Consider the following 13,973-nt stretch of genomic DNA (forward strand, 5'->3'; position numbering starts at 1 on the left):
ATGTTTGTAAAATTTTTGATTTGGGACTTGAAGTAACAGCCTGCCGCCAAGAGCCCACCCCAATCTTGCGTGAAAACATCCACATGGTGTTTTTTAAATACATGGTTCTTCCGCTCTTTTAACTATCTTTCGATTGTTTGATTGTTATTTGACTAAAGTAATGGTTTGCAAGAAAGTTGTCGTTTTAATGGCTTGATTTTTCAGAAGTTAATAAAATGAGTTCTACACTTTCGCAAAGCTCTGTCCAACATGAATTGACGAAACAAGCGCTTGGACTGAGTGGCGATGTGAGGCAGCAGCTATTGCCACAAGAAGATTCAAAATCCTCAGAGCTTACAAATTTCGCTAGACAAGAAAATTTACTGGACGATGAGTTTGATGAAGCCTTTGAACAGTCATCGAGCGATGGACAGGTAACTGAAAAACTATCACCCAAGACTATTTCTAAACCAACTCCTGTCGTTAGCAAGGATATTAATGAAATTAATCGAATATGGCTTGAAAAGCGCCAAAAACTGCAAAAAGACCCTTCACGAGAAACAATCAACGCATCAGAAATCCAACTTGGTAAAAAAGAAGATTTTGCAATGCAAAAAGGAGTGAGCGCAGGAGTTTCACCAATCAGTACAAATCCACTGATTTTACCTTTTTCTGACAGGAATCGTGCTTCAGGTGTTGATGCTATTGTAGCTCAATCGCATCAGAGTAAAGTTTCAGTTAGCGGCGAAACAGCTTTTGGAATTCAAAATTCTGCTGTTGTTACGGTAGATTCAACTGAGATTAATGTTAAGTCGATGGCTGAATCAAGATACAATAAAGAACTTGAAGAGATTAAGTCAATGGCTTTCAATGGTATAGATCAAGTAGATTCTCCGAGTAGAGATATATCGGCGTCGAATGAGAATTTCAAAAACACTATCAGTGATAAAGCTCTGTTCACTCTGCCTACAAATGTAATCAAAATCTCCGATAAAAACCCGATTGAGTTTCAAGAAGATGATGTATTTGAAGCTGAACTTATTACTCAACAAAATTCCGACACTAACTTGGTATTTTGCTCATTCGAACAGATGATGTCCTTGTTTAAATCACCTGAGCTTGATTATTCTCAAATTCAAACAACAGTGCCTGTAAGTGGCTGGAAGTCCATTAAAAAAATTTTCAGTGGTCCTCCGAAATTGAACAAAAATTTAGTGCGCGATCGGGATTCTATTTTTGCTCTTGCGAAACTAGCTTTCAATCCTTCAGACGAACTTCATGTACAAATGCTAAGAACAGTCTATGGCGTTTTGACCAGTAAGTCCATGCATTTTTGTTTGTTCGAGATGTGGCTTTTAGGTTCCAAAGATTTTTTCTCCAAATGATTGTTCAGCAAAGTTATAAGTAGTAGTAGTAGTAGTAGTAGGGCTTTTGTGCTCGTAGCACAAGGGGTTTCCCCCTTTCAGTTTTTCGTTCTATAGTGAAGTTTTGCTTCTACAGTCATTCATTGTGCAATCGCAAGCAATTCTCCATGTGCACTTGTTCATTTGTTCGTAGTCCTTCTCAAATTTTCTCCAAAATAACCACAATATTCGCTTCTTCAGTCTGCTTGTTACTCTCACGTCAATTTTGATCACATTCGCTAGCCGACATGTTTGGTAAAAGAATTCGTCCTCCAAAAATTTCCATGTCTTTTGGAGAGGACAGACAACGGATCCTCGGATCCACCAAACGTCTGCCCTAAAAGGTCATAAACTATCTAAAAATTGATTTAAAATAAAAAAACAAACGTGTTCTCCAGAAAAATGATCTTACAAAGAGTCAATGAAAGTAGTTCAGACACTTATAAAGATCGCGTTGATTTTTTTTTGGCTTTTTTAAGGAAAAGTCTTGAAATTTGCTCAGGCTCAATTTTAATTTTTCGCGTTTTGAATTTTGATGTTTTCTAAGTTCAGTTCATTTTTCTATTAAAAGGAAGGCAAACTCCAACATCGATTAGAGAAAATGAAATGTAAAGGTCACAAAAAACGTGATCAGCTTCTAATTTTGAAAATGGAGTTTGATTATCAGATTTTTCAGCAAATTATAAATTTTACCTATTGATCCAGTTTTCTCAATTTGGGTAGATTTCATCAAAGAAGTGTCAATCATAGTTTTTCTAGAAATTCAAAGAGCTTTAAGGCCCTTTTTGTTTTCAAGAAATCGAAATTTGAGATTTTTCAAAAAACATGTCAGTATTTTTGTTAACTTTTTATCGTGCAAGCAAGCAAGCAGACCGGGGGACAAGTGTTGTCAGTATTTATCATGCTACCACAGTCAACAGTAATGTTATGAAAACGGAGAGAAGAACCTGTTTACTAAACAAACGCATTTCACTTTTTGGAATACTTTTTCGAAAATTTGAATAATAAGAATTTTAGAAGCTTCAGAGTATTTGTAACAGTACAGTATTTAAAGAGCGCTAAGAGGTACGTGCACGTTTTCCGTGTTTGAACTTGTGTTTTGCCCGATAATCAAATTGAAAGTAAATTTTAAAGTTATGTTCTCTAAAAGCAGATGGTTCTGGAAAAAAAAAATTTTTCACAAAAATCTTAGGGGTTGCCCAGCCGCATTTAACTAATGGGTGAAAGTTTTGAATTGAAAAAGAATCTATGAATTTGTAGTAAAAACATGATATTTCATTAAAAGAACTCTTTTTAATTTCAACCGGCAGTAAGTCCAAAGTGTCTAATTTGTTATTGCCCTCGCGATAAGCAAGGGTATTGCAATCGGGTACTAGACTTTTTTCCCGTAAACAACTTTGTCCGCTGGACTCATTGGCTTCCTGGTGGTACCTTGGTTCATAATGAATTCAAATTTTGTTGTGTCTCTTACACTCTTAGCCTGGTGATAACAAATATGCTTGGGACGGCAAAGATCGTGGGTTCGAATCTGACCAGGACCATTTTTTCAAAAGGTAAATATTCTGGTTCAAAAAAATTTCGGTCTATTGTTTGTCTGCTTATATTTTTTCGGCTTAGGTGCCAGATCTAAGAATCATTTATTTCAGCTGTAAAAATTTATCACTGCAGATGTTTTTAGCATTTTAAAAAACGGGGCCAAATCCAAAAGTTCGTTTTTACATTGGTTGTAATTTAACCAGCTCGATTTTAAAAAAAGTTCATTATTTTCATTTTGGTTTTTTTAGGCTTTATAGTTTTGGGTTTCATTAGTATCGACTTAGTGGCCTTTTATTGCTTCGTTACGACTGAAAAAAGGTGTTTTAAGCGTGTGCGTGCTCTGAGGGGAAAATGGTATTAACATTTTTCATAAGTAAAGAGTTTTGAATTTCTTTTCGGCATGAGGTGTTTCTGCTCAGGTTTTTTCGGCTTTGTTACCGCTTGGATATTATAAATTGAAATCCGATCATCCATCTGGCGTAGAGGTAAAACAACAGCTTGAAACGGCAAGGGCTTGAAGTTCAAATCCAGCCGGGCTCTTTTTTTGCAAACTAGTGTTGTGCTTTTTCGGAATTTCGTCCGTGTGTTGGTTTTTGTCCCCTAGTTCCCTTAGCTCGATGTCTGTTTATTTTTGTTGGCTTGATTCCCGTAGCTCGATGGTTCAGCTTGATTCCCAGTTACTGTGCCGATAAAGCCCTGGAGTTCGATTTCAGTTGAGACCTGTTTTTCTTGCACATAGAAAATGTTGGCTAATTTAGGTTGTCTTTGCTTATTTTTGTCTGCTTAGTTCCGCAGAAAGGATTTTGTTTGAAAACTTGGCTCTGTTTATCATTCTCAAAGCTCTTTTTAGAGTTTATATTGTTGCAGGCAATTTTCGAATATTTTAGGCTTTTGTTGCTATTTGTATTAACAAAAAAGATTTTGTCTTATTTTTTTTCCGTTTGATTTTAATCATAGCTCAGCCTCGCCTCTGTGTATAAAATTTGCAACCTCTATACCAATTCGAGAATCGGTAAATTTTTGAAAACTAAAGGCTTCGTTTCAACAAGACTTACAGTGCATTTGATTAGAGATTTAACGACGAGTTTCAAAAGCTCGTAGATATGGTACTCATAAACGGTCAGCAAATTTTTATTTTTTACAAATATCTTCACGCTGGTCCTGCCAATTTCAAAAAATTCAATGGTAATCTATCATATATTTAAATGCGGGCTTCACTATCTTGCCATGTTTAAGCTCACTCCACGTATTTTTTTTGCATGTTTAACCAAAGAATTTTTTCAAGTTTAAGCTATATCGTATATTGCAAGTGTTAAGATTTTTCCGATTTTCCTGTTTGCATTCAACTTTTATTTCACCAAGTTTGAAATTAGCTACCCACTAGTGGGATTTTGTCAAATTTTACCCGGGTGTTGCGATTTTGGCCTCCATATATGAGTAACTATATACATTTAGGCTACGAAATACAGCAATTTTTGAGATTTATCAAAAATTTCTAGAAAATTTTAAAAAAATTTCTGCAAATTTGAAATTCTCAACTCTGTAGTTGGGGGCTGTCAGGGTACTCTCTGGGGTTGCTAATCTTGCCTTCAAATCTCATTTCCCAAATCCTTTACTTTTCGAGATATGACGTTTTTTAATGGTTTTGTCAAAATTTTTCAAACTTCCAAAATCTAATTCCTGTAATTGGAAACTGTGAGGGTACTCTCAGGAGTTGCGAATCTTGCCTCTGAATATGACTGCTCAAATCCTTGTATTTTTCGAGATATGACGTTTTTTAGATTTGACGTTTTTTTGACGTTTCTCATCTCTATAGCGAATCGTGCCTTCATGTATTACTGCTCAAATCTTGTTCGTTTTCGAGGTATGACGTTTTATGTGATTTTCTTTCAAAAACTTTTCAGAAAACTCTTAACTCTTTTTTCAAAATTTGAACCTAACTTTTTTACTTGGGGCTGTCAAAGTACTCTCAGGGGTTGTGAATCTTGCCTCCAAATATGACTGCTCAAGTCTTTAAAATTTTGAGAAATGAAGTTTTCTTATGGTTTTTGAAGTTTCGTTCTCAGAGAATTTAAATTTGAAAAGTTTCTCAATTTCAAATTCCTAACCCTGTGGTTGGGTTTTGTGACAATTGCAAATCTTGCGTTCAGGTGCGACTGCTCTCTGTTTTAAGTTTGCGAAATGTTACGTTTCTTTGTTCATTTTAATTGTTTTCAAATAACTTCTTGTTTTCAAATTTGTTTATGGATCCAGTTTTTTCAAGTTGGATTAGTTTTATCAAAATAGTTTTGATCATAATTTTATGGTTTTTCAAAGTTTGAATTGAAAAACGAATAAAAAAACTTTGCGAAATATGAAAATGCCAACCCTGTGATTGGGTGCTGTCGAATATATCGGCGTCGAATGAGAATTTCAAAAACACTATCAGTGATAAAGCTCTGTTCACTCTGCCTACAAATGTAATCAAAATCTCCGATAAAAACCCGATTGAGTTTCAAGAAGATGATGTATTTGAAGCTGAACTTATTACTCAACAAAATTCCGACACTAACTTGGTATTTTGCTCATTCGAACAGATGATGTCCTTGTTTAAATCACCTGAGCGTGATTATTCTCAAATTCAAACAACAATGCCTGTAAGTGGCTGGAAGTCCATTCAAAAAATTTTCAGTGGTCCTCCAAAATTGAACAAAAATTTAGTGCGCGATCGGGATTCGATTTTTGCTCTTGCGAAACTAGCTTTCCATCCTTCAGACGAACTTCATGTACAAATGCTAAGAACAGTCTATGGCGTTTTGACCAGTAAGTCCATGCATTTTTGTTTGTTCGAGATGTGGCTTTTAGGTTCCAAAGATTTTTTCTCCAAATGATTGTTCAGCAAAGTTATAAGATAATGTCTTTTGGAGAGGACAGACAACGGATCCTCGGATCCACCAAACGTCTGCCCTAAAAGGTCATAAACTATCTAAAAATTGATTTAAAATAAAAAAACAAACGTGTTCTCCAGAAAAATGATCTTACAAAGAGTCAATGAAAGTAGTTCAGACACTTATAAAGATCGCGTTGATTTTTTTTTGGCTTTTTTAAGGAAAAGTCTTGAAATTTGCTCAGGCTCAATTTTAATTTTTCGCGTTTTGAATTTTGATGTTTTCTAAGTTCAGTTCATTTTTCTATTAAAAGGAAGGCAAACTCCAACATCGATTAGAGAAAATGAAATGTAAAGGTCACAAAAAACGTGATCAGCTTCTAATTTTGAAAATGGAGTTTGATTATCAGATTTTCCAGCAAATTATAAATTTTACCTATTGATCCAGTTTTCTCAATTTGGGTAGATTTCATCAAAGAAGTGTCAATCATAGTTTTTCTAGAAATTCAAAGAGCTTTAAGGCCCTTTTTGTTTTCAAGAAATCGAAATTTGAGATTTTTCAAAAAACATGTCAGTATTTTTGTTAACTTTTTATCGTGCAAGCAAGCAAGCAGACCGGGGGACAAGTGTTGTCAGTATTTATCATGCTACCACAGTCAACAGTAATGTTATGAAAACGGAGAGAAAAACCTGTTTACTAAACAAACGCATTTCCTTTTTTGAAATACTTTCGAAAATTTGAATAATAAGAATTTTAGAAGCTTCAGAGTATTTGTAACAGTACAGTATTTAAAGAGCGCTAAGAGGTACGTGCACGTTTTCCGTGTTTGAACTTGTGGTTTGCCCAATAATCAAATTGAAAGTAAATTTTAAAGTTATGTTCTCTAAAAGCAGATGGTTCTAGAAAAAAAAAATTTTTCACAAAAATCTTGACTCCCCAGGGGTTGCCCAGCCGCATTTAACTAATGGGTGAAAGTTTTGAATTGAAAAAGAATCTATGAATTTGTAGTAAAAACTTGATATTTCATTAAAAGAACTCTTTTTAATTTCAACCGGCAGTAAGTCCAAAGTGTCTAATTTGTTATTGCCCTCGCGATAAGCAAGGGTATTGCAATCGGGTACTAGACTTTTTTCCCGTAAACAACTTTGTCCGCTGGACTCATTGGCTTCCTGGTGGTACCTTGGTTCATACTGAATTCAAATTTTGTTGTGTCTCTTACACTCTTAGCCTGGTGATAACAAATATGCTTGGGACGGCAAAGATCGTGGGTTCGAATCTGACCAGGACCATTTTTTCAAAAGGTAAATATTCTGGTTCAAAAAAATTTCGGTCTATTATTTGTCTGCTTATATTTTTTCGGCTTAGGTGCCAGATCTAAGAATCATTTATTTCAGCTGTAAAAATTTATCACTGCAGATGTTTAAAGCATTTTAAAAAACGGGGCCAAATCCAAAAGTTCGTTTTTACATTGGTTGTAATTTAACCAGCTCGATTTAAAAAAAAATTCATTATTTTCATTTTGCCTTTTTTAGGCTTTATAGTTTTGGGTTTCATTAGTATCGACTTAGTGGCCTTTTATTGCTTCGTTAGGACTGAAAAAAGGTGTTTTAAGCGTGTGCGTGCTCTGAGGGGAAAATGGTATTAACATTTTTCATAAGTAAAGAGTTTTAAATTTCTTTTCGGCATGAGGTGTTTCTGCTCAGGTTTTTTCGGCTTTGTTACCGCTTGGATATTATAAATTGAAATCCGATCACCCATCTGGCGTAGAGGTAAAACAACAGCTTGAAACGGCAAGGGCTTGAAGTTCAAATCCAGCCGGGCTCTTTTTTTGCAAACTAGAGTTGTGCTTTTTCGGAATATCGTCCGTGTGTTGGTTTTTGTCCCCTAGTTCCCTTAGCTCGATGTCTGTTTATTTTTGTTGGCTTGATTCCCGTAGCTCGATGGTTCAGCTTTATTCCCAGTTACTGTGCCGATAAAGCCCTGGAGTTCGATTTCAGTTGAGACCTGTTTTTCTTGCACATAGAAAATGTTGGCTAATTTAGATTGTCTTTGCTTATTTTTGTCTGCTTAGTTCCGCAGAAAGGATTTTGTTTGAAAACTTGGCTCTGTTTAGCATTCTCAAAGCTCTTTTTAGAGTTTCTAATGTTGCAGGCAGTTTTCGAATATTTTAGGCTTTTGTTGCTATTTGTATTAAAAAAAAAGATTTTTTCTTATTTTTTTTCCGTTTGATTTTAATCATAGCTCAGCCTCGCCTCTGTGTATAAAATTTGCAACCTCTATACCAATTCGAGAATCGGTAAATTTTTTAAAACTAAAGGCTTCGTTTCAACAAGACTTACAGTGCATTTGATTAGAGATTTAACGACGATTTTCAAAAGCTCGTCGATATGGTACTCATAAACGGTCAGCAAATTTTTATTTTTTACAAATATCTTCACGCTGGTCCTGTCAATTTCAAAAAATTCAATGGTAATCTATTATATATTTAAATGCGGGCTTCACTATCTTGCCATGTTTAAGCTCACTCCACGTATTTTTTTTGCATGTTTAACCAAAGAATTTTTTCAAGTTTAAGCTATATCGTATATTGCAAGTGTTAAGATTTTTCCGATTTTCCTGTTTGCATTCAACTTTTATTTCACCAAGTTTGAAATTAGCTACCCACTAGTGGGATTTTGTGAAATTTTACCCGGGTGTTGCGATTTTGGCCTCCATATATGAGTAACTATATACATTTAGGCTACGAAATACAGCAATTTTTGAGATTTATCAAAAATTTCTAGAAAATTTTAAAAAAATTTCTGCAAATTTGAAATTCTCAACTCTGTAGTTGGGGGCTGTCAGGGTACTCTCTGGGGTTGCTAATCTTGCCTTCAAATCTCATTTCTCAAATCCTTTACTTTTCGAGATATGACGTTTTTTTAATGGTTTTGTCAAAATTTTTCAAACTTCGAAAATCTAATTCCTGTAATTGGAAACTGTGAGGGTACTCTCAGGAGTTGCGAATCTTGCCTCTGAATATGACTGCTCAAATCCTTGTATTTTTCGAGATTTGGCGTTTTTTAGATTTGACGTTTTTTTGACGTTTCTCATCTCTATAGCGAATCGTGCCTTCAAGTATTACTGCTCAAATCTTGTTCGTTTTCCAGGTATGACGTTTTATGTGATTTTCTTTCAAAAACTTTTCAGAAAACTCGAACTCTTTTTTCAAAAATTGAACCTAATTTTTTTACTTGGGGCTGTCAAAGTACTGTCAGGGGTTGTGAATCTTGCCTCCAAATATGACTGCTCAAGTCTTTAAAATTTTGAGAAATGAAGTTTTTTATGGTTTTTGAAGTTACGTTCTCAGAGAATTTAAATTTGAAAAGTTTCTCAATTTCAAATTCCTAACCCTTTGGTTGGGTTTTGTGACAATTGCAAATCTTGCGTTCAGGTGCGACTGCTCTCTGTTTTAAGTTTGCGAAATGTTACGTTTCTTTGTTCATTTTAAATGTTTTCAAATAACTTCTTGTTTTCAAATTTGTTTATGGATCCAGTTTTTTCAAGTTGGATTAATTTTATCAAAATAGTTTCGATCATAATTTTATGGTTTTTCAAAGTTTGAATTGAAAAACGAATAAAAAAACTTTGCGAAATATGAAAATGCCAACCCTGTGATTGGGTGCTGTCAAGGTACACTCAAAGGATGCAGATCTTATTTCCAATATATGCGATTTTTTATGAGTTGTTAAAGATTCAAAGCACCGGAAGGGGCGTTTCAAGGTAGTTTGTTCTAAAACATCTGGCGAGGTCTCAAATGTTGTTTCAAAGTATAATCTTATTATTGGCGTATCGTTTTATTCTTATCTAATAATTTCTTATACATATTTTAATCAGAGTAATAAACCTAGCGAGTACTCTTATATAGGTCTAAATATTTTTTTTTTCAGGAAAAAGTATTTAAATTTGTTCAAGCTCAATTTTGATTTTTCGCGGTTTGAATTTTAGTTTCTGTTTCAGTTCACTTCTTTTCTTTTGTTAAAATGAAGGCAACCTGCTTTATAAAATAACATGATTGAATTCTAGTTTCGAAAATGGAATTTACTAATTATTGTATTTTCCAGCTTTTCTCAAATGGGGTTCATTTTATCAAGAAAGTGCCGATCATAAATTGTTCTACAAATTCAAAAGTCGAAGGTTTTTCAAAAAGATTTTTTTTTGTTTCCATGCGTTCATTACTCACTTACATCTGTCAGTTGTCTATGTTAATTTTTTGAATTTTATTCTTTAATTGTCATCACCCTTGTCATTAAACGCGGGTATTGCAACAGGTTGCTAGTGTTTTTCCCAGTTAAGTTTCTGAGTTGGAATCTGACTAGGAGCTGATTGTTTTTAACCGTTAAGTATTCAGTTTCAAATAAAATTTAGGCGTAATTTAGGGAACATCATTCCAGACAACATTGCGAGTAGGAAGCGTTATCAAATCGGAACACTTTTGTTTTATTGATATGGAAAGCTTTGGGCATTTAATTGAGCCGTCGTCTTTATTTTTTTTTTCAAATTTCCTTAGAAAAAAAATCATTTTCAATTTCATCTATTTTTCAAAAAATTATTATCATCTGTTTAGGTTATCGATTTTTTCTGTTGAAAAAAAAATAAAACTGTTTTTGGGCCTGTTTTTTCACTGCTTGATTAATACGAACATCAAAAATTTTTTAAACCTCGGTTTTCAAAGCTGGATTTAAATTTTTAAAATGAAAAATAACATCAGCAATTGGTCTGATTTTTTTTACACCTGTGAGAGCAATTGTATTGCGATCGGGTTCTGGACTTTCCCCATGAATAACTTTGCTCAGATGATTTATCTCACAGCTGAACCCATTAACTCATTACCAGATCAATATACCTGTTCAGCAACACAGTTCTGCATAAAAGGGGGGTGACGGTACTTCGTAATATGATGAATAGCTAATAGTTTCATAAGCTTTTATTTAGGTTCAAATGCTAAATGCTCCGTTGAAGGCTCGCATTGGTCCCAAGTGGGCTTCCAGGGCAATGACCCAAGTACGGATTTCAGGGCCTGTGGAATGCTCGGTTTGCTCCATCTGACATACTTGGGAGTTGAGCACAGTTCACTGGCGCAAAAAATCTACGAGATGTCTCTTCATTCTACTGCAAATTTTCCTCTTGCAGTTCTTTCTATTAATTTAACAAAAATTTCAACTAATTGAATTGAAAAACGAAAAAAAAACTTTGCGAAATATGAAAATGCCAACCCTGTGATTGGGTGCTGTCAAGGTACACTCAAAGGATGCAGATCTTATTTTCAATATATGCGGTTTTATATGAGTTGTTAAAGATTCAAAGCACCGGAAGGGGCGTTTCAAGGTAGTTTGTTCTAAAACATCTGGCGATGTCTCAAATGTTGTTTCAAAGTATAATCTTATTATTGGCGTATCTTTTTATTCTTATCTAATAATTTCTTATACATATTTTAACAAGAGTAATAAACCTAGCGAGTACTCTTATATAGGTCTAAATATTTTTTTTTTCAGGAAAAAGTATTTAAATTTGTTCAAGCTCAATTTTGATTTTTCGCGGTTTGAATTTTAGTTTCTGTTTCAGTTCACTTCTTTTCTTTTGTTAAAATGAAGGCAACCTGCTTTATAAAATAACATGATTGAATTCTAGTTTCGAAAATGGAATTTACTAATTATTGTATTTTCCAGCTTTTCTCAAATGGGGTTCATTTTATCAAGAAAGTGCCGATCATAAATTGTTCTTCAAATTCAAAAGTCGAAGGTTTTTCAAAAAGATTTTTTTTTGTTTCCATGCGTTCATTACTCACTTACATCTGTCAGTTGTCTATGTTAATTTTTTGAAGTTTGTTCTTCAATTGTCATCACCCTTGTCATTAAACACGGGTATTGCAACAGGTTGCTAGTGTTTTTCCCAGTTAAGTTTCTGAATTGGAATCTGACTAGGAGCTGATTGTTTTTAACCGTTAAGTATTCAGTTTCAAATAAAATTTAGGCGTATTAGGGAACATCATTCCAGACAACATTGCGAGTAGGAAGCGTTATCAAATCGGAACACTTTGGTTTTATTGATATGGAAAGCTTTGGGCATTTAATTGAGCCTTCGTCTTTATTTTTTTTTTCAAATTTCGTTAGAAAAAAAATCATTTTCAATTTCATCTATTTTTCTTCAAAAAATTATTATCATCTGTTTAGGTTATCGATTTTTTCTGTTGAAAAAAAAATAAAATTGTTTTTGGGCCTGTTTTTTCACTGCTTGATTAATACGAACATCAAATTTTTTTTTTAAACATATCGGTTTTCAAAGCTGGATTTAAATTTTTAAAATGAAAAATAACATCAGCAATAGGTCTGATATTTTTTACACCTGTGAGAGCAATTGTATTGCGATCGTGTTCTGGACTTTCCCCTTGAATAACTTTGCTCAGATGATTTATCTCACAGCTGAACCCATTAACTCATTACCAGATCAATATACCTGTTCAGCAACACATAGTTCTGCATAAAATGGGGGTGACGGTACTTCGTAATATGATGAATAGCTAATAGTTTCATAAGCTTTTATTTAGGTTCAAATGCTAAATGCTCCGTTCAAGGCTCGCATTGGTCCCAAGTGGGCTTCCAGGGCAATGACCCAAGTACGGATTTCAGGGCCTGTGGAATGCTCGGTTTGCTCCATCTGACATACTTGGGAGTTGAGCACAGTTCACTGGCGCAAAAAATCTACGAGATGTCTCTTCATTCTACTGCAAATTTTCCTCTTGCAGTTCTTTCTATTAATTTAACAAAAATATCGTTGCAAGTTTTACGCGAGGAAAAGTTAAATAAAATGTGCAATGCTAGAAAAGATGTTATTGCACCCTTCAATGAGTTATTCGTTGCGTTGTGGTCTAATTTTTTCTGTATATGGAGTAAATTGGACAAAACTATTGGGGATTTTGCTTTTGTGCTAAAAGACATTGAAGCATCCGCTGGAAGAGACGTGAAAAGTTTCATAGAAAAACACTCGAGCGTGAAGATACACGAATTGGGCGAAAATGGTGAAAAACGGACTGAAGACAAAGTGTCGGTAGATAAATCGGCGACAGCTTCTAAAAACAAATACGCAATTACGGGAACGGCTGATGCAATAGATTCCAAAGAGGTTTCAAAGAAAGACGATAACGGCGAGCTTAATTTTATAGGAGTTGATGAGCTGACTCCAATCTAAACTCTTTTAAATCTGAACTATTTATCTCTGCTAGCGCGTGCCTTTTGAAAGTAATTTCAATGTACAAATTTAGACTGTAAAATTTCTGTAAACTATGTGTATATGTATTTTGTAAATTTGAAAATTTTTCATATCAAGTCTCCAATAAATCTTAGCTAGAAAAAATTCTGGTCTTCTAGAAGCCGCATCGGACTTAGAAAGCCAGTTGAACAGATTGCGGGTAAAAGAACAGTGAACTCGGCTGTTTTGGTGGGTTTTTCTTTCCTCCTTAAGAAATCGTTAGGGGCTGAGTTATTGCATACTTGTGTCGTTATTGTGGCCAGGGTAATTTCTTCGTAGTTTAATTGTACTTGTTTGTTTTCTGTTCTTGTGCATTAAAAGGCTGATATAAGTCAGCTCAAATTTTTTCTTCTAAAGGAAACGTTATCAGGCGCCTAAAGGAAACGTTATCTTCCACCTCAAAATGGTATATATTGGCGCCCTTTTTTGAATGTCACCAAAAACAGATTTCTCAAAGTGGAGACCCTTTGGGTCGGCAGGGGGTCGAAAATCTGAGAGGAGGGGGGGGGGGCTTCCGCACCCGCTAACTCTGCCCCTGGTTGAAACTATATTTTAATATCGCACTCTTTCACAACACGTTTTTCAAAGACGAATTTTATCTGAAAATTGATTTCTTGTTGTCTCGGGTTCTTCCCTATCTCTTGACCAAGACGTTTGCAGGTTTTGTGATGCAATAAGAATGCGATAATGGGCGTATTTGAGCAGAAGAGCATTTTTCAACTTAATTGTTTTCTCTTTTTAACTCAACCGGAACATAGTGCAATATTCCTAGGCATTGAGTCGCAAATAAAAGTAGTGCTCTTTTGGTGGAACTTTGTTAAAAGGAAGGCAAAATCGAACAGCGAAAGTGTAAAGGTCACGAAAAACGTGATCGACTTATCACGCTGACGATTAGCTAGCG

At 34.6% G+C, this 13,973-nt stretch overlaps 1 protein-coding gene across 3 annotated transcripts; it reads left to right on the forward strand.

Annotated features, from left to right (window-relative positions):
- Positions 1 to 202: 202 nt before the first annotated feature.
- LOC134844321 (uncharacterized) lies at positions 203 to 13,149 on the forward strand. Of its 3 annotated transcripts, none has more exons than XM_063860956.1 (2): positions 203 to 1,296; positions 12,372 to 13,149. In XM_063860956.1, the coding sequence occupies exons 1-2, from the start codon at positions 216 to 218 to the stop codon at positions 13,010 to 13,012; spliced, it is 1,722 nt and encodes a 573-aa protein (XP_063717026.1). In that variant the 5' UTR covers positions 203 to 215; the 3' UTR covers positions 13,013 to 13,149. The 3 variants fall into 3 exon arrangements, 1 of the variants encoding a protein (XP_063717026.1); XR_010162676.1 differs by lacking the exon at positions 203 to 1,296 and adding an exon at positions 5,317 to 5,720 and having other exon boundaries at positions 12,372 to 12,421; XR_010162675.1 differs by lacking the exons at positions 203 to 1,296; positions 12,372 to 13,149 and adding exons at positions 5,317 to 5,720; positions 10,760 to 10,875.
- The last annotated feature ends 824 nt before the right edge of the window (positions 13,150 to 13,973 follow it).

Source organism: Symsagittifera roscoffensis, chromosome 4 (genome assembly GCF_963678635.1).
Source record: "Symsagittifera roscoffensis chromosome 4, txSymRosc1.1, whole genome shotgun sequence".
Lineage (NCBI taxonomy): Eukaryota > Metazoa > Xenacoelomorpha > Acoela > Convolutidae > Symsagittifera > Symsagittifera roscoffensis.

Coding starts and splice junctions, on each gene's coding strand:
- LOC134844321 (XM_063860956.1), top strand. CDS start 216: ATGAGTTCTACACTTTCGCAAAGCTCTGTCCAACATGAATTGACGAAA. Junction 1,297..12,371: donor AGTCTATGGCGTTTTGACCA/GTAAGTCCATGC, acceptor GCTTTTATTTAG/GTTCAAATGCTAAATGCTCC.